Source organism: Scomber scombrus, chromosome 2, assembly GCF_963691925.1.
Source record: "Scomber scombrus chromosome 2, fScoSco1.1, whole genome shotgun sequence".
In the NCBI taxonomy this organism is placed as follows: Eukaryota; Metazoa; Chordata; class Actinopteri; order Scombriformes; family Scombridae; genus Scomber; species Scomber scombrus.
The window spans coordinates 19,068,486-19,092,265 of NC_084971.1; the positions used below are offsets into that span (position 1 = coordinate 19,068,486).

At 41.4% G+C, this 23,780-nt stretch overlaps 1 protein-coding gene across 5 annotated transcripts in view; it reads left to right on the top strand.

The window, feature by feature from the left end:
• The window catches only part of apbb2b (amyloid beta (A4) precursor protein-binding, family B, member 2b), a 53,730-nt gene that overhangs the window by 4,757 nt on the left and 25,193 nt on the right, over positions 1-23,780 (top strand). For all 5 annotated transcript variants that reach the window (XM_062430224.1, XM_062430216.1, XM_062430244.1 and 2 more), the window contains exons 2-6: positions 12,247-12,353; positions 13,185-13,251; positions 14,125-15,195; positions 22,396-22,640; positions 23,588-23,719. In XM_062430224.1, coding sequence (XP_062286208.1) covers positions 13,233-13,251; positions 14,125-15,195; positions 22,396-22,640; positions 23,588-23,719 — 1,467 coding nt within the window. In that variant the 5' untranslated portion in view covers positions 12,247-12,353; positions 13,185-13,232. The remainder of the gene's footprint in view (positions 1-12,246; positions 12,354-13,184; positions 13,252-14,124; positions 15,196-22,395; positions 22,641-23,587; positions 23,720-23,780) is intronic.

The window sequence follows — 23,780 nt, forward strand, 5'->3', positions numbered from 1 at the left end:
CTGATAATAGACAATAAACTGCACCAGAACGTGTTAGAATACATAAACCGTATTTGTGATGCCCTTCAACTTTATATTTTGGGTGTTACTTTTGTACTGTAGCTACTTTTAGTGTCCCTTTGTAGTCTAAATAAGGCTATGACTGTCTCAAACCTTTAATGTTGACATTGTCTTCAACTGGCTTTCATTTGCCATTGCTTAGATTTTTGGGAGGAGTTCAAGCTTGCAGGATAACTTTCTCACAGACATCATAAGATATTAGTGCTGCATCTAGTTTATTTGATAAGCTAGTCATTTGGTGTATGTCAGAAAATGGTGGTAAATGTCAATCGCCATTTCACGAACCCCAAGTTTCAACTTAAAATGTTTAGTTTTTTCCAGAGCAGCAGCCCACAATCCAAAGATATTCAGTTTGTTATCATAGAGGACCGAAGAAACCAGAAAGTTTTCACATTTAAGAAGCTGGGACTTTAAGTAGCTGGCCATTATACTTCTGTAAATCGACTAATTGATTGATCAACTAATAATTGAACTCTATGAGATATACTGTATGTAAGTGCGTTTTGCTTTTCATTGGTGACAATGATATCAAAGTCAGAAATCCAAATCCTCAACAGTTCAGACTTGGTATTTAAAGCATCTGATATGTGACAAGCATCAAAAGCCATTAAAAAAAGCAGCTCAAATGTAAAAGATGAGCACTACACAGTCTAGTTGAGGTGGCACGAAAAAGTGATACTTACTGCATCACTGCTCGATCACTGGTCTCCTGCAATACATTATCAATACTCTGGCACTAATGCAGATTGCAGCGTACTTTACTGCATACATTTTAAATCAGGAACTGGTCCACTTTCTGCCAGGTCAGCATTTCTGCCAATTTATGGCTGATTTTACATTTGGATATTAGATATATGTGTGTTAGAAAGGGTCAGACTGATGCATTTTTACATGTTTGTCTGAAAGTGAAGCACCTTTACTGCAGTAAATACATCTAGTTGATTGGTTTACACACTTATTAATTTGCTGTTCCCACAGATGTCGTGTTGTGTTGATTGTAGAAGAAGAAACTACTGTATGTTGTTACCATTATCATATTTGTTGTGGTAGATATGCACATGAATGGGTTTTCATGTGATTTCCAGTCCTATGTTTTGGCACTGAGTTACCTTTTCCTGCCATAGTTTACAGGCTGACAGCTTCCCCACCCTTCCATCTGTTGCAACAATTTACCGTCAGTGAGCAGAGTGTATGAGTTGTATGAAACACATTCCTGTCTGCTGAAGCACAGGATGACAGGTGACAGGAATGTTGAAATCATGATTGCAGTCATTGTGGTCAATTCGGGTTCCTGACCAGATCGGTTTCTTGCGTTTGCATCATATCCTGTGGCGGGAGTAATAATAAGTTAACATCTGTGGTAAGGATGCGATGTGGACACCAACCTTGCCTTCATTTTTTCCCCGTGATTCATAAGCTTTTATTAGGACTTTGTAGACTGGAATTAAAAAATTAATTGAACAGTATTACTTTGATAAACTAAACAGCGGTGGTATTTGCCTCTTGGCTTTGCACTGACTTGGCAAAGCATGTCAGGGGGCAGTCTTGGCCAGCGTGTGTGTTTGCTCCAAACTGTGGCGGTGCACAGTGCTGGTCCACCATCCGTGGTCAGCTTGCTTTATCATCTCTGTCCAAAACCAATGTCATGTCAGCAAAGAATGCTCGGCTAATGGTTGGGGCACAACAATGATAACTTCCACTGGTAGAAGAGGAGAGAGAAAAGAGGGAGAAAAGAGACGGCCATTGTATGAGAGGAAGAGACGACCGGAGCGAGGGAGAGGATGATTTAAAGTGCTGGAGAGGGAGCAATCATTGCAGTGGTGTCTGTGGTCCCTCTGGCAGCGATGGGACATTCCTTTTCTGATGAGTCACTCTCTCGCTCTGATCCGCTTTCTTTCCTGACATCTCTTGTTCTTACATTGGTACCCTTTTTACCCCCCACCCCCACCCGTCATTTTCCCACTGTCTCTTTTCCCGTGGTCATTTTTGGCCAATAAGTTCAAGCTTCCATGCAACCAGATCAGACTAGGCTGTGATATTAATACAATCTTGTGACATTACCACGGAGCAGCTTGCTAGAGGCTTTTCTAATGAAATGTGAGATCACGAGGCCAAGTTGAATGTACAGACACACAGTCTGAGTAAGAGCTTTTTGACTAGACTTTCTTGTCCTCTCGGATGTCTTGTCACATTTCGGCTATATATAGGGTACCCAGTCCCTCCACTGCTTCTGCCCTCGCCTTGGAACTAACGGGCCTTTTGTGCATGTCTGTCTGCCTGTCTGACTGTGTGTTCTCACTGAGAGCGAGCGAAAGCTTTTTTTATATACATGGCTTGCCTCCATCTCTACTGAAATAGAAAAAAGATAAAAAGAGCTGTAGTGCAAGCTATCAAGCAGAAAAGAAGCAGAAGCTCTAATAAGAGTCACTATGAATCGTGCAAATAGAGCTTTCTTTGCTAATGAAAAAGAATGACAACATGTGGTCTAATAGTAAAAATAAAACCTTTACCAAAAATGTGACAATTTTTGTCTGTTTCATTTATTTTTTGTCAAATCACAAGAGCTTAACTGCCTTAACAAGTTTGATACCTCTATTATTTACACATCCAACAGTTACGGAGCAGTATTATTCATTTGGAATCATTTGTCTGTCCACCTGATGCATGTGAGTCCCATACAGTATTTACTCTCTTGTTCTTGGTCTCTATCAACTCCTTAAAGACATATCTGACTCTTATATCTGACACTACGTTCACTAGCTAGTCATGAACCATGACTGTCTGCTTGTTTGGTCCTGCAGCTAGTATACTGTGGATTCTTACAGCTGTTTCACTGAAAAAAGCTGTCCGTATTGACAGGAAATTATACGATGAGAGCATTTGATACATTATTATTTTTAGCCTCCATGCTGGCGGCAACAGCCGTGGCCAGAGGCGCTATGTTTTCACGTTGTCTGTCTGTCCCATTCTCATGAATGTGATATATCAGGAACGCCTTGAGGGAATTTCCTCACATTTGGCACAAATGTCAACTTGGACTCAAGGATGAACAGATTAGAATATGATGGTCTATGGTCAAAGACCACTGTCACCTCACCAAACATGTTTATGGCCATAACTCAAGAATTCAAACTATAATTATGACAAATTTGAAGATGGCATATTTCTCACTAATTTCCCTTTTTATGAAAAAATACTATTTGAGTCTGGACAGAGATGGATGTAAACTGCAACTTGACTGGTTGGCGGAGATATAAAACTGCAAGGTAGTGTATCTAGTTAAAAACATTGATTATCGCTTGAGAGATTATCACCTTAAAAGCTCTGAATGTTGTTTTACATTGTGCATGATTCGGGGTTGTGAAGTTCACCTTGTCAGTCACTATAAGCTAACGGTAGTTCACACAGCAGAAGAGCTGTCAGCAGTATTCTTATGTCAAAATCTTTGACACTGTCTGACATGACTTGGCAGCAGTTTGTCATTTCCATAAGCTGACAACAAGGCAGCAGTATTCCTCAGAAAAATGTGCAGCTAGATATTGTTCCTAAATCGTGGCTCCGATTGTTGTTCTCTGACTCTACGCCTGTCTCTTCTTGTTACCTTCAACGTTGCGTCCTCCTGTGTGTTCCACAGAGGGAGCAAGCTTAAAGGGCTGAAACAGGACTTCCCTCCTCCCAGCGTGTTTAGCTTGGTGTCAGTGTGTTCGCGGTGTACTTTTTTCTCCCCTCCCTCGACCTCCCCTCACCCACAGGAAAGAGGGACTGGTGAAGTAGGGAGGAAGAGGGGGGAGTGTATGTGTGTGTGTGTCTGGGAATGGGGGAGGGGTTACAGCACACTCGTTCCCAAGTTTCCAAAATCCAGGAAACCATCTTTTGGCTTCAGAAATCTTTTCTTCTCCACGTCACAGGATTTCAGAGTCTGTGAATGTGTGTGTGTGGCGGGATTTCTGAGACTGTTACGTAACTCTTTAACCTCCTTCACCCCAAGTGTGTTAACTGGTGTTAATTTATCAGGAATAACTGTGTGGTCTGTGCCACAGTTGCTCGCCCGTTTGACTCAATAACTTCCTGCATCCCACTCATAGCAGGGCCGAGATTGTTGCAGGTAAATCAGTAACTTTATCTGTGTTTTCCATCATAGTTGACACATATTCATTCAGGTATATGCACAACATAAAGGCCTCGCACTCTAAACTTCAGTTTGTGTTTTTTTTGCCCTCTCACTGTTGCCGACCTTCGTTTGCTCGGGGTTAATGAATGGAACGTGTACACACATGCGCTCACAAATGGCCATCGCTCACTTCTATCCCCGCAATGTGTATCTGTGTTCTGTCTGCTCCCTTTGTTGCCCAATTAGAGGTTGCCCCCCGTCACCCTCCTGACCCACCCACCCAAAAAAGAGAGACATGCCTGAGATTCTTTGGCACACCCTGAAAATTCCTCACTGCTTTCTTTTCTTTTGTGGTCATTTTCTTCTCTTGCTCATGGAAACCACGCCCGTGGGAAATGACACTTTATGAGCTGTATGTGTATCGTACATTGAGACATTCATAAATTTACACACACACACACACACACACACACACACACACACACAAAAACAAGGAGACTCTCTGTAAGTCTCACTTTTAATACAAGTGGAATTATGGTGGAGCTATTTCAGTCTGTCCTTCACACTCACTGTACACTGCTGCTGCAAGGACGATGTATGGCCATGGGAACACGCTCAAGCCACGGTGCTCTCTGGAAGAAGTGTGTGTGTGTGTGTGTGTGTGTGTGTGTGTGTGTGTGTGTGTGTGTGTGTGTGTGTGTGTGTGTGTGTGTGTGTGTGTGTGTGTGTGTGTGTGTGTGTGTGTGTGTGTGTGTGTGTGTGTGTGTGTGTGTGTGTGTGTATTTAAGTGTGTTTGTTTGTCTCTACACAAGATTGTTTGTTTAGGCTGAGATTTCAGTCAAAGCAATACTTTGTCTCAGTTATTTCCCGTTATTGACAATACAAGGATACACATGTGCGCACACACAAACACACCAACACAACACACACGCACACACACTGGGTCTCCTTGCTGTACCCTTCCGTTGGTATTGTTGAACCAGATTCTGTAGATGGCCATTGTTTCCTTGCCTGCTTCTTCCTTGTTTTAGTGGGACACACACACACACACACACACACACACACACACACACACACACACACACACACACACACACACACACACACACACACGCACTTGGCCTTATTTTAGCTTTGTGCAGGGCTGATTGATGTGTCATGATTTTTGTGTTCTTCCATTGACTGTAGCCACATTCATTCATGATTATTTCCATTACTGACTAATCTGTGAATTATTTGATCAATAACTGATTAATCTTTTGTGGCTATAAAATGTTGTGGTGAAAATGATTGATCACTGTTTCCCAAAGTCAAGGTGACATCCTCAAATATCCATAACCCAAAGATATTCAGTAAACCATTATAGAATACTAAATAAATCGTTGCAGCTCTACTCCTAATGAATTTGTGGCAGCACAATCTTTAGCCATGACACCGTCTTCGTAATAATTTGATTAGAAAAATCCCACTTGGATTTTAGATGCAAATATAAGGTCTTTGTTTCATGTCACACCTCTCTCTATGGGTCCTGTCTGCCAATCTGTTTTATAAAAAAGCCCAAAAAATGTATTGCACAAGCAGCCCTGAATGAATGTGGCTGAAAATGATGTACAATATGAAGAAACAATAATAACGGAAACAAGGGGACAAACAGGAACAAAGTGACATCAGTCATTTCTGTTTAATGAGTAAATTAAGTTAAATTGAGGCACACAAAGCCAGGAAGAGGTAATGAGTAAAAAGACTTACTGAAAGCATCAAAAATAAATTAGAAATAATAAATAGTTGATCAACAAAAAATGCATCAATTTATTTAATTTCTTTAAACAAAAATGGAAACCATGTTCTTTTTAGAGCTCTTAAATGTGATTTTGTTTTTGGTCTAATATATTAAATAGAATATCTTTTTGTTTAAGTGGATTGGACACTAATTTTCTGACCAATTGACAAAATGATTCATGAAGAAAATAATTGGCAGATGAATCAATAATACAGTTATTATGTGTTAGTTGCAGCCTCGAAACAGACATGTCTAAGCAAAAAAAAGAACAACAATATGCTGTCTGAGATTTACAGTTTAGTTTAGTTGTAGCCCTGGAGTGGAGAATTTGAATGAAGGTGAAGATACATAAAACAAAACAGAGTCTGCAATGCAGGTCGGCCCTAAGACATTAATCGCTTTAAATACAATCAAAAGTACCTAAAAATCAATTCTAATTAATACAGTGTTGTTAATTTTGGTCAAGAGTCTAGCAGCAGAAAAGTAAAGAAAGTTGGAGCCTCTCAAAAATGCAATACCAAAGATTATATAGTAGAAATGATTCAGTTTGAAATCATGCATTGAATGAAAAGAGTTGTCCATCTGTGGTGATATATGTCCACCTTTAGCATCATTGCTAATTTTTACAGCCTTGTAGTGGAAGTAGTGCTCAGCTAAATTTTGAGGGCCCGGTTTACTCTGCAGCCAGTGAAAAGAAAGCCAAGAAAGATCTGGGAAGATTGCCTACTATTGTGCAGCTGGCTTACGTTCACGTCCTAATCCAAAAGTTAGAAAAACACCCAGTTGCGTTTTTGTATTCTGCATGCCTTGCCTTGTTGACATGAATCCATCCATTTTGTTTTCCATGGCCTGGCCTCTAAGTGCGACAGTTTTGCTTTCTTGTCAGTCTTTTTGGGTAACAGATGGGGTTTCTCACGAGGCGAGGGGGACGAGAAGAGGAGGGGGAAGAGTGACCGTAAATCAGGGTTGTGGAGAGAAACGGGTGGTTTTATGAGAGTTTACAGACCTTCTTTAGTTTTAATGAGGAAAGACAGCAATTCTCTTTGAGACAAAGGAACAAGGGAGGGAGAGAGGGAGGTGAGAGGTAGAAGATGAATGTAGTGGAGGCGAGGAGAGGAAGAAGAGAGGAAGCACCATAAAGGAAAGAGGTAAAAATCAAGTGTGATTAGCAGAGGAACCTGAATGGCGTGAAACTTTTGAGAGGAAAGGCAGGAAGGAGAGATGAGAGGTCTATCAAACTGTTGGCAGGCATCCACCTGGCATATGAATTTAAAAGCAATCTGCCCTTGCTTTGTCCAGAGTCTGGTAAACGAGGGTGGTTACACTCAGCGCACACGCAAAAAGAAACAAAGATAGAGAGAGAGAGAGAGGTGGAGTGGTTGCAGCTGCTCCCTTCATTCTCGCTTGAGCCAGACCCCCCGACATACCTACGACACTTGCACACACACATACAACAGCGCACACTCACGGGGTCAGCCAGTGGGTCAGAAGTCATGGTCTTGCCGTGACACATCCTAGATCTGATTACCTACCCCTCCCCCCCCGTGTGTGTGTGTGTGTGTGTGTGTGTGTGTGTGTGTGTGTGTGTGTGTGTGTGTGTGTGTGTGTGTGTGTGTGTGTGTGTGTGTCTTTAACATAGTGGGTCAGTCCGTCTGTCTCAGTTTGTGCTTGTGTACATTTTAACTGTTTACAAGCGATTCCGTGTGTAAGGTTCACCATCATACTTACTACGCTTGAGTGTGTTTGTGAATGTGTTTGTGTGTCAGTGCCAGCGCTTCCCTGCCCACAGAAAGCGGCCCTGTAATTATGCCTAGACCCCCTCGTCCGCAGCAGGGGACTGCAGGGAGCCCTTCATGGTTGCTGAGGCCTGACGAAGAAAAGCCACCATCACCATCGTTGCATCCAATTAGAAGCTACATCCAGATAAAGTTACAGCTGTAGCGCATATTTGCAGTGCTGCTGTGGAACTGTAGCTCCGCCCAACTGTGGAAACTATTTTTTTTTTGCATTTCATGTCTGTCTGAATGCTAGAGGAATGATGTGGAAACTACTGTGCAATCTGTAAGTATTCTGTTGGTTTTGCTTTATTCCAGCACTGAAGTGCAGACTTTCAGCCTTAAATAGCAGTCGTTTACATTCATATTGGTTGAACAGCATATGAACTAGCTTAGCTTAGCTCCCCTAATTCAATAGTACCAAAACTGGACAAATTTAAATAAAGTAGAAATAAAGTTTGACTTTAAAAAAAAATATTTGGTTGAAAATCCTTTGTGGTCTGCTCTGTTGGGTCCAAACTGGATGTTCTGGAGGATTTTTTGCTTTCATTCTAGTCTTCAGCAAGGGAAAACAGGCTCAGTTGGACTGGTGTTAGGTGACCAGTCAAGAACATTTTACTGTCTGTGTGTGTGTGTGTCACACACACACATATATTCCCTGGTATGCAGACTTGTTGCAGCAGGATTCAAGGAATTGAGTATACCTTGTAATTTTAATCTCAGAATGCAACATTCTTTTATTGCTATTTTATGATGCACTGTTATACATCACCCCTCCTTCATCTCTGTCGTTGGCATACTTGTATACTTGAGCTCTTTACATGTCTATTTGTGTGTGTGTGTGTGTGTGTGTGTGTGTGTGTGTGTGTGTGTGTGTGTGTGTGTGTGTGTGTGTGTGTGTGTGTGTGTGTGTGTGTGTGTGTAGCATACATTTTCAGCAGCTCCCTTGACCAATCTGTGCTTTTACACATCAGTGATTCCTGAAAACTAGGGCCGGGACTCGATTTAAGAAAAAAAACAAAAAAATTAATCTAATTAATTAGAGGCTTTGTAATTAATTAATCGAAATTAATCACATTTTAATCACATATAAATATTTGACCTGAAAACAGTGAGAAGTAATTTTTTCACATGGATTTTTAGTATACCATTGAATAATGACTGAATACATAAGCTTAAGCAACACAAATATTGTTTATTTTTGTTCAAGTCCAACAGACCAGTGCAATTTTTGCCATTAAGTGTAGCAATAGCATATTTAGAAATATAGTACACATCAGAAATTAGCTAGCTACCACACTTGCGTCCACGCTAGCTGCTATATGTTTTGCATTGAGGTGATACTTGAGGCTCGACGTGCTGCGGTGATATGCGAATTCCTTGTTGCATAGCTTGCACACAACCATGCTCTTATCGACACTTCCATCCACGGGGCCAACCAAAGCGGTCTCATCAGCTACTTTGTTCTTGTTCACTGTGGTTTGTTGTTGTCTGAACTACGCTAGTTGGTGCTCCAGTATAATCGGTCCGCCTGAAACTCATCCAGTGAGAAACGTTCCGCGGTGCAAAAATAAGTGTGATTAAAATGCGTCAATTTTTTAAACGCGTCAATTATTGTGTAATTAATTAATCTTAATTAACGCATTAAAGTCCCGGCCCTACTGAAAACTGATGACTACCAGAATTTTTCACACTCTTACTTATATGTCTGTGTATATATATTTATTATTTGATCTTATTGATCTTATGTGTCTTGATAAGAGAAGACATTTCAGTATCTACAGCTGGTTTGAGGTCACAATTATACAGCAGTTCCTCAGATGTTTCACCGTTTTACTACCTTCAGTGTAACACCTAGTGTTGCCAGATAAACCAGATGTCGTTCGTCTGTCAGTGAACAGTGTTGGCGCATTACATTACTGGTCCACCATATTGTGGCAGATCAAATGCTCTTAAGTATATTGGATAAATACAAGCACCAGTCATGTGATTCAGCAGTTTCAGTAGTCTGCACTCTTCATAACAGTGGTCAGTTACATAAACCTGTGTAAAAATGTTACATAAGCCTGGAGATTCATTGATATTCATTGTATCTAGAGTGCACCTTTTTGGCAAGTTGTGAAGATGATCTTTATGCATGTTGTTGTTTGCTCACAAGTTGAAGCTCTTAATGTCCTTTCTGAGCGGGGGTTTTCATTGAGTGCTCAAGTCTCCTCCCACCTTCTCAGACATGTATGTTAGGGTTAGTACTCCTGTCAGTGCAATTGCAATTTACCCAGGGGGCTTGAAATGTTGTCTTAGAATTTGTGGCTTGTTACTATTGACTGTCTGTGAACTGCTGTGATCAAGAAAGGCTTTTACTTTACAGTTTAGTTAATAAAGAATATGACAGATTTGTGACCTTGTTAGAAATGGACTGACTCCAGTTAGATTTAGGGGCTACAATGGTTTCTCAGATACCGTCCATTGACTAGATCCCGTCCCCTTGGCTGCATTTAACTCCTGTTTCCTCTGTTTTATACAAAGTACAACACAAACCCCAACGGCTGCAAACTGTATGGCTTCAATGTTAATCAGGCAATTACTGGGTAAATGCGTGCTGTAATTTCCAAAGACTGCTGCTATGCTTTTGTACCAGTGCTGATGTTGAAGTGATGATGCTTAAAATCTGCAAATGTCATTTGTTCAATGTGTGCTGATCAGTCGTTTGAGACTGGAAAAAAATGTAAGGCTGAGACAGGATCACCGAATGAAAAGCAGAGAGAAGAAAAAGAGAGAAGATGAAGACAAGTTGAAGCTCTGTTGGCCAAGATGGTGGTTTAGTGCTTATGCTGGGAGTTGAGGACAGCTGCAAAATCTGCAGAGAGTTCTCTCACTACGCCAACAAATGAACAGAATCAGAGTAGAATAAATTGAACATAAAGAAAATGTCAAACTTAATGCATTTTTGGCTGGACCGCAACAGCAGGGCGAACATCCATGACTGACTGACTGCAGTGTTAGGTTGACTGCTTTGGGAGAGACTCAGCAGACTTTTCTCTGTTCTCTGTTGAGCAGTGGCTGAGATTGACACTAAAATGAGAATAGCTAGTCCACCTTAAAGGTCAGGCCACTTTAAGTGAGCAAGGTCAGGATAGGCATTGTTGCTGAATAATGGGCTAAACCCCCTTCCCTTTTCCAGCAGTCGAGAAAACAACAGATACGACTTTTCTTGGTCTTGAGAAGCTGCACCATTTATTACCTGACACACTGTCGTCTATAGTGTACGTTTACTACCAGACTGACAACTTACTGTGAACCTTTTTCTTATTCCCTAATATAGGTATGCTGCTCTTACAATAGTACCTTTCATGTAGATGTTCTTTTAAGAATGAGGAGAGGGAAGATTGTGAGATTTGATGCACTTGTGGATGACTCCACGATAAGGTAACGTGTTATTGTGCTCGCCTAGTGTGTGAGGTATAAAACCATCAGTGGCCCATTGATATTAATGATTGTGTGAATTTAATGAATACGAGGGCAACACTAGACTGAGTGATGAAATTACACCATTGGTCGGCCAAATGCTGCCACTTCCTGTATCCGTTTCAAATTAAAAGCCCTTGTTTCAAATTAAAAGCCTTCTGGTGTTTCATACATGGGTTTTGGCCTAGTCTAGTTAAATCACGCACATATCAGCCAGTTTCAGCATCTAGGACAATACATTTGAAAACCCACTGGCTGCTTTTGCCATTTGTGGATTCTCTTTAATACCAAACCCTGCCGACAGTTTGTAACTGATCATCGTGCACTTAAAAAATGTCAGGATGTTCTTTCAGCTGTGAGCACGCTTCTGCCTTTTTATCCCTGCAGCTGAGAGCTGGTGCAAGAGATCATCTGATTATAGTAACAATGTGATTGAGTCACTCTGTTAATGAGGTTGAATAGTTACTAAGTTATGTCTTTGCCAGGGTGACTGATAGTTGTTAGTTGGGGTAAAATATTTATATGATGACATAACACTTCATTCAGTTCTTACAATTTTATTCTCCAAAATCATTCCAGGTGTTTTTCCAGCACCTAAGCCAAGGATAAGTGGGATTTTATGGATCAGTCTAACAATGCTTATTATTCTCTACACCACATGTAGAGAGTGTTGGTGAGAACTGTCCACTCTGACTGCATTATGCAGTAATGTGTGTGTGTGTGTGTGTGTGTTGGTTGTCGGAAAGCAGGATAGGGGAAGTTTACAAGTCTCCTGTGGCATTAAGTTTATGATGGTTCCAGTCAGTGAAGGGTTGGCAAGACTGCACCAAAGAAAGAAATATGAGCTTTATACAAAATTAGCCTTATGTTCTCTCACACGCACACACATGCAAACACACACACCTTGTGTATTAATGTTTGATCGAGGTTGTGAATAATTGATGCATCTTTATTATTTGTCCCTCTGGTGTCCTGCAGTCCTTTTTCTTTCTCTGTCTCCCCCCATCCCCCTTCTCTCTCTCATTAATCCTGTTTTATGTCTGTCTCTCCCTCAGGACGCTGCTGCCTCAGTAAAGTCCTTGTGATTGGATGAAGAGAGAACCACTGACTACCAGTATGGACGCGCTCCATCCTGGAGTTTCCCATAATCCTTAGGTCTCTGGTAAGTAGCATCTGTAAAAGGCTCCTTTTAAGTTGGTGTGTGTTTAACATAAAAATGGATTCTTGTAAACCCTCCCAGGCTTTAGAAATTTGTTTTTCTCCCTTTTTATAACAGAAAATAGAAAGTTTTTGTAATTTTTTAGTAATTTATATTTATTGGGAAGAGTAACATATGTACAAAGTAAAAAAACATACTTTCAACAGGAAAAGAAATAGTTGTTCCTCCATTTTTTTTTGATAGTTCACCCCCTTCTTTTAATGTGAAGCAACTAAAGCAGAGTTTCCCCTGCGTATCTAAAGCTAAAGCGGACCACCTAAGCCAAATTGAAACCTTATTGTTGTTTGGATGAACTTAAAACCCATTAAACACATAGTATCATATCCAGGTAAACACATCTCTGTGTGGCTCGGTTCTTCCATCTGTTAGGTACCAATCTAGCTTTATTGTGAAACATGGGAACACTTTTACTGTAAAGGAAGTGTTTGATTTGTATTAACAGCTGATAAACATCACAAGAATAACTTTTGTCTGCTTCCCAGGCAGCACTTTGACACTGTAGTGTATTGTGTTTTGGCATTCAAAAAATAAACCTAACCGTATGATTGGGAAATCATTTGGTGGCTCAGTATATCAGGAACTACAGTGGATGTGCATGGACAGATTACTTCTTCCTTTACTGCTGTACAGTGCTATGCTGTCTCCACAGAAACCAGCAGCAGTTAAGTACCTTATGGATGAATGTGGTCTCTGAGGGCAACCCAAGAAGTTCTCAAGATTCTTTGCATTCTTCTTCTGATCATTCTTTCACTTTGTTTCCTCGCTGGTGTTCAGATCTGCAGCTGAGTGTACTGAACCCTGAACCGTGACCAACGCCGGTCTATGACTGACCTCCTGTCAGGTACGAAATACACACACATGCTTACACATACGCTGGCACACATGGTTTCACACATGCTGTGTTTGTGTTCAGGGTTGAGTAGAAATGAAAACCTCCATACTTGCACCTGTCCATGCTGAGCGGTTCCCCATCCCTACTCTGCAGTGGCCTGCATTTTTGAAATCTCTGAATGCCAGACTGTAATCCACAGTAACGTCTCATAATAAAAATTAAAAAATAAGGCTGATAATATTCTAACTTTTTTCAACAAATCCCATGAGAAGACCAAAACCAACCTTGCAATAGTACTCAATTTGTTCAGGCTTCTGAATGAATTAAGAGGACGAATTGTGGTTTTCCCAAAACGTCTGGGCACTGTGGTTTTTAGAAAATGTTACTTGAACTGGAGTAAATGGTGCATTTGTTGGTGACTATTTTCAGCTGCAGATTTGATGCACTAGCATGTGCTGACAGCATCAGTAAAGTATATGTGACATTGATTTCAAAGTAACTTAAGTATCATAACAAAATAACTACATACAATACTACACATAAAAAACATGTCACCTGGTGCAATGGTATGATTCATTGTTTTTATTAATTATTGGACAACAATAGAGGCCTGTGACACAGAGAAAGAAGCTATTATGTATGTAAGGCATTAGCTGCACAAATGATACTTGTTAATTGGATAATTGTTGATTGTTTTTTTTAGAACATTTTTTATATCACCAGACTTATCTTTTAAAGCGTCTGTGATGCATTCAGTAGGCTTGAGTTAGACTCGCAGGTCAGGATTGTGGGAACCGTGGAGGCAGAAATGACAAACTGTGTGTTTAAGCTAATTCCTTTATTATTCATATTTGTTCTCTGCTCGTTCCCTTTCTCTTTCAGTTGATCTGTCTTGTGCCATGATGATGTCAGTAGATGTGACCAATCGTAATGGCCCCACTGCCACGCCTCCCACTTCACTCAGTCTGCGCTCCTCCCACAACCAGCTGCTCAGCAGTGATGTGATCAAACAGGGCTCTGCCACGCCTCCAAAGTGTCGCAAAAAGTATGCACTTACCAGCATCCAGGCCGCCATGGGCCTTGGAGAAGCGGTGCCATCTTCATCCTCGCCATCATCATCGCCATCGCAGTCATCAACCCCCAACAATCCCAAACTAGCAAAGAATGGAGTCAATCAGCTCCGTAAAGCTGGTCAGGATCATAACAAAAACACGACTGATTTGACTGACCTTGAGTGTAATTCAGAAACTATAGCAGATGAGCTCAGTGTCAGCACATCTGAGGAACCTGATGGTCACACTCTCTCCAGTAATGAACAAGAGAATGATGTCATAAAGCTAGATTTTGAACTGCACCCAGACAGTAGCACAGACGCAGAGCCCGAGCAGAACACAGAATCAGATATAGACTGTAATGTCAACACGACTGTAGAGCTCAAACTGAACGTCAACACTTCAGGCACAGGATTTGACTTGAACATTGAGACAGAGGAGAGTGATGATATCAGCATTCTGTCCGAGAAGGAAATTGTGTCAAAGATGAAGACTGAGGAAGATGGAGATGAGGTGGTGGTGGAGGCGGAGGAGCAGGAGGACGAGGAGAAGAAACCTTTACTGATACAGAGTGAGTCTCCTGTGAAGAGCCTCAAAGTTTCTTCAGGCCTGGAACTCATCTCCGACCTCCAGTCGAACCTCAAGCTCCTCAAAACGGGCAAGGACTCTCCAGTGCCTCCTCCTCCCTCCCCACCCAGGCAGGCCAGCCCAGAGGATACACCCCTGCTCTCCGTGGCCTCCTGCTCCTCCTCTTCCTCCTCCTCTCCAGAGACAAAGAAGGACAGAAGGACTGGCGCAAAGACAGACTGCGCTTTGAACCGTATCCAGAATCTGAACCCCAGTGATGAAGAACTGAGCTGGACCACACTGTCCCAGGAGAGCAACTCCCCTGAGGAAACAGGTACACAAACAAACACACACACAAAACATGCTGCAAGGGGTTTATTGGAGCAGACTTAACAGCCACTGTCATTTACAGATGTTTGGCATAGTTGTCGTGTGTGTGTGTGTGTGTGTGTGTGTGTGTGTGTGTGTGTGTGTGTGTGTGTGTGTGTCAGTCAGTTACTCTGCTGTGTTTTCTTTTTCTCCTGTGTGCTATGTAGTGGTTTCACCGTCCTCTCTGCTGATGACATGTTTCCATTTAGGGTGACCAAGTGCGTGTATGCGTGCACAATGAACCCAGACATTGCTACAACAGAATAACAAACACTCCAGCCTCCAGTAAATCTCCCAGAATCCCTCTGGGACAGGAAGTGCCCTTGTAACCTCATGGGTGGTTAGCAAGCTAGATCAGCTGCATCCTGTTTCAAGCTGTGTCCTGTGTGTGTGTGTGTGTGTGGAGACAGGATCTTGCAGGCTAGTCATGAGTTAAACTGAAATCTGTAGCAGCCATTACCTCTCTCTGTCGCTTTCTTTGATTTTTTTTTTCTCAACTGCCATGTGCTCTTTTGTTGTCTCATACTCAAAAGAGAGGAGCTGTTTTAGCTTCTGTGTGTTCTTTCCTACCGTAATACTGTTCTTTTTATAAGGATATAAAGGATTGTACTCTGCAGATATTAACTACAGGAAGTAGTCTGCAGGCACAGAAACACGGGCATGGAGGATTGCAGACCCTATAGCATTATATTTGAGCTCCTCCATGTGTACCTGTGACTCTCATTAGAAAAGATTCAGTTTTATCTTACTCTGAGCTATGAGTATGAGATTCTGAGCTGTTCATTTTGTTCAGGGTGGTATGTTGAAAGTTGCTCTGTACAGTAGTGGTTCTCAAGTAGTTTAGCCTCAGGACCCACATTTTTTCCCTATTCATTAAGTTGTTACCCAAACTTTTGAACCACTCAAATGTATTTCACATAAATAGTGCACTAATACAAAATGCCTTTATGCACTGTTAAAACATGAAATACACACACAAAAAAATCCAATTAAATAAAAAGGCAGACTTTTCTTGAATTTCAGTTATATATACTTTTTAAACCAGGTGCTGCTCTGGTGATGCTCATCAAGTCAAGAATCTCAAATTAAATTTAACTTAGCAGAGATCACTTTAAGGAGGGATACATATACTGAACAGCATTGTATTATGAAGAATATTCAGTAGCACTTTACTTGAACCCTTCATCATAAGGCTGACGTAACAGACCTAAGTTTGGGGGATAACTGGGGGTGCTTTTTGCTCCTGACAAGAACGACTGCTAACTACTGATGTGACAATGTTAGGCTGTATTCATAACGTTCATTCCTCTCATTCACTGGATTTCTCGCTACCACTGCAGTGTCTCTCGCACACACTCTCTCTCTGTAGTCTTCTAAAATTGATCCAGAAAGCCGACAGCAAACTCTTAACTTCACATTAACGTCATCAAACAAGAGAAATGTCCTCCCCTCTTCCTAGTGATATCTTTATCCTCCCTCATGGCAGGGTTGTGTAGCTCTAATCAGTCAGATCACCGGCTGTGATCGGTCACCGCAATGTGACGTCTAGTTGTGTCTCTCCAAAAGCTGATTCTGGTTCAACTTTCTTGCCGCACTCCGCTGTAGCTTTCACTCCCACAGCCTAAATGCACTGCCCCATTCAAATGAATGGGAGGACTGGTGTTTTCGCTGCAACACCTAATTTGGTGTGAATTCAGCCTCAGTTTACAGCTACTGCACGTGTATTGTGTCATGTGTCATGTATATAAACAGTCGCCCCAGCAAATGTTGGGTTTGCATCAGTTGTAACTTTACATGACTCTGATATGGTTGCCCCTCGAGAAGCTTCCAGAAAGCTGGTCAGTCAGTCTCTGGAGCTAATACTGCCTTTTAAGAGACAGAGGCTGAACTGAAGGGCTGCATAAAGAGCCACAAGATACATAAGGAGTTTTTTGAACTGCAAACCTACTCTAGTGAAGTCCCTGAATAAAAATATAGAGATGGAAATGAGAGTAATAGGTAAGAAGAGATTCTTATGAGTCATCAACTCTGTCACTGGCCCTTTCTTTCTTGCATTCACTTGTTGCCTGCCTCTGCAGAAGGTCTGTTTGAGTCATTGTATTTCTTTGTCAGCATAATGGAATGTAAAAATCTGGGTGCTCAATTTAATTGGGATCTTAAAACCCCTTCACCCTGTCTTTGTTGTAAGACATCCATCTCCTCTAGAGTGGCAGCTCCGACCTCTGACATGAGCTCAGCTGTAAACCATCCTTTCTCCCTTTTTAAGAGTTGCTCTGCTCTGAGTTGTTGAGCCAAGTTGCTGTTTTATTTCTCCCAGAATGCTTCCTCCTCTCCTAGCTCTCTGATGATGACTCATTGTCCCTCACGGGTTGAAACCTCAGAGCATCTGTGTATTTCATCTATCTACAAGGATGATAATCGGCAACTTGTCCTCCTGAATTTTTGTGTATTTCACAATTTTTGCTGCGCTCTCCAGTGGTCTGAAACCAAGTCATTATAGGAGAATTTACTTTCCATGTGTTCCTTTGTCCTCATTTCCTTTTGCTCGTCTTCGTCTACACTGACATCCCACAGTGATGACCCTCTCTTGGGATGGCCTGTGTTTTACGTAGATCAATGTGTGTCTATTGATGAGGCGTGGAAGTGGGGCAAACGTTAGTAGTATTGTAGTCTCTAGTTAAGACATATTGTCCTCTGAGTGATTGCTGAGAAGTCGATTATCATGATTTTGGCATCCTTCATGTGGAATATATCGATATCTAACACACAGTTGTCCGTACATCCGTATCCTCCTGTGTGCCTCTCTCTCTCTGTCTTATTGACAAAGCTGTGTTGTTTTCCCAGGTGTGTGTCAGATTCCTCTGTGGATGTTGTGGGTTAGAGGGCCAGTACGACACTGCTTTCACACAGAGGAGCCAAAACACACACACACACACACACACACACACACACACACACACACACACACACACACACACACACACACACACACACACACACACACACAGAGAGTTGAGTAAGGTCTCCTACATTCTCACACAACAACATGCATTGTAACACTTGCAGAACATTAGTTGAATGCATTAAGGCAACATGCATGGTCCAAAATGTTCGGCAGTCAGTCTGATATTTTTTCCTTTTACTGTCATACTCAAAAAAAATGTCCACTCATTATATCAGGGTTCTCTCCTTTTACATTTGTTCACCATTTATCAGTCCTATGTTTCTGTCCCTCTCAGCTCCTCCTCCTCCTCCTTGCAACTCCACTGGATATGATACTGAATGAAAGATAATCCAGGGGTTGCCAGGACAACCAAGAGAGGCTAAAGGGAAGATGGGAGGGAGGGAGAGAGTGATAAACATATTAAAACTGACATCTGATGAGGATGAGTTTGCCCAAATTTTTTGTTTCCTTGTGTGTGTGTGTGTGTGTGTGTGTGTGTGTGTGTGTGTGTGTGTGTGTGTGCGTGTGTGCGTGTGCGTGTGTGTGTGTGTGTTAGGAAAAGGGAGGGCAGGCACAACAAAAAACAGCAAACAAGCTCAGCTGAAAGTGAAACACAACCTCTTTGTGTCTACCTTTCCCTCTCTTGTCCCTCTACCTCTCTCTCTCTTCATCCTCTCTTCAGACTCTCTGCCTCAATGTGTCTCCATGTCCCTTTCTCTCCTCTGTCTTTCTCCTCAGCCCCTCTCATGCGGTGTCCCCCCTCTCTCCTCTCTCTCTCTCTCTCTCTTTCTTCCTCTCTGTCTGGGGTTCTGGCTTTGGTTACAGCTCTGGTTTTTGCTGTATGTGAGAGGCAGCTAGCTAACTATGATGCTGGGGAAAGACTACATGCTGGCCATTGTGATTGTCAATTATGAGGGTAGGTGCATCTGTCGGAGTCGACTGGAAACTACATTGCGGGTTTAGAGTTTGGAAGCTGTGTGTTTGGAAGCTGTGTGTTTGTGTGAGAGCAGGCACTTTGAGTTTCACTTTGAATGAAAGATGCAGTATAAATTAAATGCATTGTATTACTATTACTGTTGTTGTTGTGTATACATGTGTGTCCCTGCCAATACAGGGATGAAGTTTGTCTCTAATGGTAGTGGATCTGTTTTCTAGATGTCTGCCATAAGAATCTGTAGTCTGTGCATGCTTTATTTGTGTGTGTGTTGTGAGTCAAAGTGTGTATCGGCCTCACCGCGGTGGTGTGCATGTGTGGTGTTGTTTTCCAAAGAGAACATGTGTGTGTGTTTTGCTACAGAAGCTCACTGCTCTCCCCTCCCCCTCAGCTCAACTCTGTTCTGGCATGGAGCTGCATGCTAACTGAGGCTATGACAGGCTAACTACTACGTAGCTCTGCCATGGCACATTTCTGTGAGCTGCATAGGTGCATGCTTATGTTTATCCTCAGTGTCATCATGCTAAGACTCTTCACTCTGATTCCGCACTTGCACCAGTGTTTTCAGAGGGTGACATTGCTAACTTCGAAGCATGACATAGCCCCCGAGCCAAGCCAGCCAGAGCTCTCGCTGTCTGTTCATCTCACACTGGCACCCATTCTGAGTCACCATCTTCCCTCTTGCTCATAGCAGACAGAGACACTCAGGTTCTTTCTATTGTAGTTTTATTTGCTCTGACCTATTTTTTTTTTTTTTTTTTGCTCATAAAAGACTGCAACTCCCAGAAGGCACTTCTTCACAGCTTCTTGCTCTAAAGCACAGTCATAAGTCCCAAGGGATGGTGCTTGTAGAAAGAACGTGTGTGCACATTTTGCTAAGCTTTGCAAATGAATTCTGTTGCATTAAATACACTGAAGCCTTGATAACTTATCAAGTTATCATGCCTGTGTGTGTGTGCATGCGTGTGTGTGTGTGTGTCTTAATTCCATCTCAATCCGGACCGACCCAGTCGTCATGATGACATATGGCCTGCTGTCGTGGCGACAAGCCCACAGGCTGTGTTTCATCAGCATGGTCAGCACTTCGAGAACTCTTTGTGCAATCACACACATACACACACACACACACACACACACACACACACACACACACACACACACACACACACTCACAAAAATACACACAGCACCAGCTGACCACTCCGTCAGAGCTTATATCAACTTTATGAGTTGCTACACCACCTAATGCAGTTTCGGATCATCTTTACTACCTGTGCCAGTACGTCAACTTCACACACACAAGATGCAATCAAGTTCTGTGTGTGTGTCGGTGTGACTGATCATACTTTCAGGGACACATTTCGGGGTAGGCTTTGGGGGGAAAATCCTTTAGCTTGTTCCTCAATTTGTCAATAGTTAAGGTAAGAGTAAAGGTAAGGTTTAGGGTTAGATAATTAGTGGTTATGGTTAGGACTAGGTTAAGTCTCCAGGAAGTTAATGTAAGTCTATGTAATGTCCTCAAAAGTGATGTAAGTAAACGAGTACGTGTGTGTGCTATAGCTTGATTGCTGCAACCTTCAGATGAGATGACATTTAGTACAGAACTGATAGAAGGAACAGTGATATTAGTACTGTGAGTCCATCTTCACACAGTCTGTGTGAGTTTGCGTGCATGTGTGTGTCTTAACTGGTAACTGCTGTATTTCCTCCTTAATGTATTGCCGTCCAATAAATTATGGTAACAGCCATCTGCTCTATGTGCCCTTGCTGTGTTCTGTTCTGTACTGAGAAGTTTAAATCTTTATGTTAATACATACATACTCAGCCAGTTCACTGAATAATGAATCAAAGTTGTTTTTCCTTCAGGTTTTTCTGGGTTTTGATTATAACTCCTCAATTTCACATTTCATTAATTTGTACATGGAGCTATGGACAGTTTTTATTTTTTAATTAAATGTATAATTGTGTAAACCTCACTGCCATATTTTAAATGTATAACTTTATTACTTAATTGACAAATTAAGTAATAAAGTAATTGATAATAATTAATTGAAAAAATCTGGGTTTAACATGTCACCACTCATACTGCTAAAAGTTTAGTTTCACCTTGTCACAGTGAGTTATATAGACAATTTTTTGTAACACTAATGCTTTTATTACCATCATTACTTTGTAATGTACAGAGGCTAGAAGCTGTATGTACCACTAAAGACCAGGAGACCGTTTCACCAAATTTGCAACATGGCATCATGTCCTTTTTGCGTATTTAGATAGGTTTCACTAATCAAACCAAACAGCACACTTGCAATCCATGCATGAGGACTCAAGAAGAGCCCTGCAGAACATACAAACGGATCTACAATATCTTTTGTGAAACATGATCCTGCCACTATTTGCACTCTCCATGTAAGCAGTGCTCGGTTGCTTTGTGTGCTTTGTTGTTGTCACTGCCAGTCAATGGCCAGACAAATCTATTTAACTTTCAACATAGAAAGCATTTCTGATGACATGAAGTTGTTCTTTTTGCCCATGTTAGTGTGTGTGCTGACATAAAGTCCGGCTGATATTTCAGACAGTATGACTTCTGCAGTAGCATCATTATGGACAGCTGGTGGTCCGCCCCTCTTCCTGATTATATAAGTCTTGTATTTAGGACATTCTCCTGATTTATTAACTGATTTAAAAAAACAAGCAAGTACCCATTATTCAACATACGTCCACGCTACTCATCGTAATATGAAACTGTGTTCTAAGGAGAAGCTAATAAAATTACTAAAAGCAGATATAATAGTCTTCATTTGTGTCATGTGAAATAAATCCTAATATATTTAAATTCTGCTCTTGGCTCGATCATTGAGACTGCATCTGACATCTGTTTAACAGTTCTAAATGTGAGAGGAATGCTTTGGGCCTGTGTGTGTATCTGTGTATATTTGGAGGAGTGTGATTTCTTTCATTTAAAAATATGACAAAAAAAGCTACAGAATGTGCCTGTGTTTGTTACAGAAATATAACACCAGTGCATAACAAGTTTTCCTCAGTTGTTGTCTATGGAAAGACACAGGTTGACAGCTGCAGCAGATGTTGATAATCCCAGTCAGCTGTTGAGGTTGATCAGTATATGAGCGTGGAGGTTTTCATTTCCAGCAGGCAAATTTGATCATGATTCTGCAGTATGTGTTGATGTAGTCACAGAGTTGTGTTTATATGCATTTAAATGAGCAGATGTCTTTCAGTTTGACTAATTTCATATAAATCATCCAAATATGTGTTTTTCCATCAATTAGATATCTGGAGTGAGCAGTCATTCCAGACAGACCCTGACCTGCCTCCAGGATGGAAGAAGATCACAGATATGGCTGGTATCTACTACTGGCACATTCCTACAGGCACCACCCAGTGGGAGAGGCCTGCCACCTGCCCTGCACCCCCTGGGCAGACAGAGTCCCAGGCCCTGAGTGACCACACAGCCTCAACACCGCGTAAACACTCCCTGGGCTCACTCAGCCCCTCACCCACTCCTGACCATGAGGTGAGACACAGAAGGACAAACACACATTTTAGGTTTCACACATTATGTCTTTGCTTTAACTGTCTGTTAATTTTGGCTAGACTTACAGATGTTCCCATTAAACTTAATCACCCCAAAATGATAAAAGTAATGGTGAAAAGATTTTTTTGTGGCTCTGGCCGTGGTCAGACTCACATTAAAGCATGAAATCAGTCCAGCCACAGAATGAAGATGAGCAGTGGGAAAAATAATAAAGTCACAAACTTAAATTAATTCATACCAAAATAATAGATTTAAATTAAACCACAAACAAATACTATATAACAAGCAAGTGTGGATGTGATATAGCTAATAATGTCTCATGAATTTGCAATTAAGTTGAAAATGAAAATCCTCCGTGTTACTCTATATTGTGTCTCAATAACAGTTATTAGCATGAATACAATTGGAAGCCCTCTGCTTACATAAACAATAAAAGTCTCTGATGGCCATAAATAAGCAAAATAACATACAGCACAGTTTGAATATCAGAGTGGCTGTAATAAAACAAAAGGCTGGAAAATTCAGTATTTCTCCAAGATTTGAGAAATGTATTGATGCAATTTAAACAGTAAATGCTGTTGTGGCATTTTATAACCTCAGTATTATTTTTAACAATAATATATCATGTGTGGTGCATGATTTTAAACAAATAATTGTGCAATACAGCATAACATTTCCCCTTTAGGAAAGTAGATCCATGTGTTGCACCTCTAGAATATGTTTTATGACCTTTGGGCCAAACTGTGCCTCTAATAATATTACTGTCAAAAGTTCAGTATCAATCTTAACAGGCGAAATCAACCATTTCCTCATTCCCTGAATAGCTGCTAATGACTGTAATATAATAACAGTATGCACCAATGAAGATGTATTAAATAAAGCAGTTTCTCATCACTGTGCTTTTGCTTGTGTGTGTATGCATATAGTCGTGCCAGGCAGAGGTTTTCTTTAGGGCGTCTACTCGCTCGGGCAGCACCACCTCCGACAGCTCGGTGGAGCCCCTCTCCACACATGAGCCCATCCTCCCCACATGTGGATTTGTTAACAGCTGTTACTTTGTAAGTAACTCACATTCCCTGTTTGTCGTGACTAAGATAAGTGGAAGAGTGGCAGAAATAT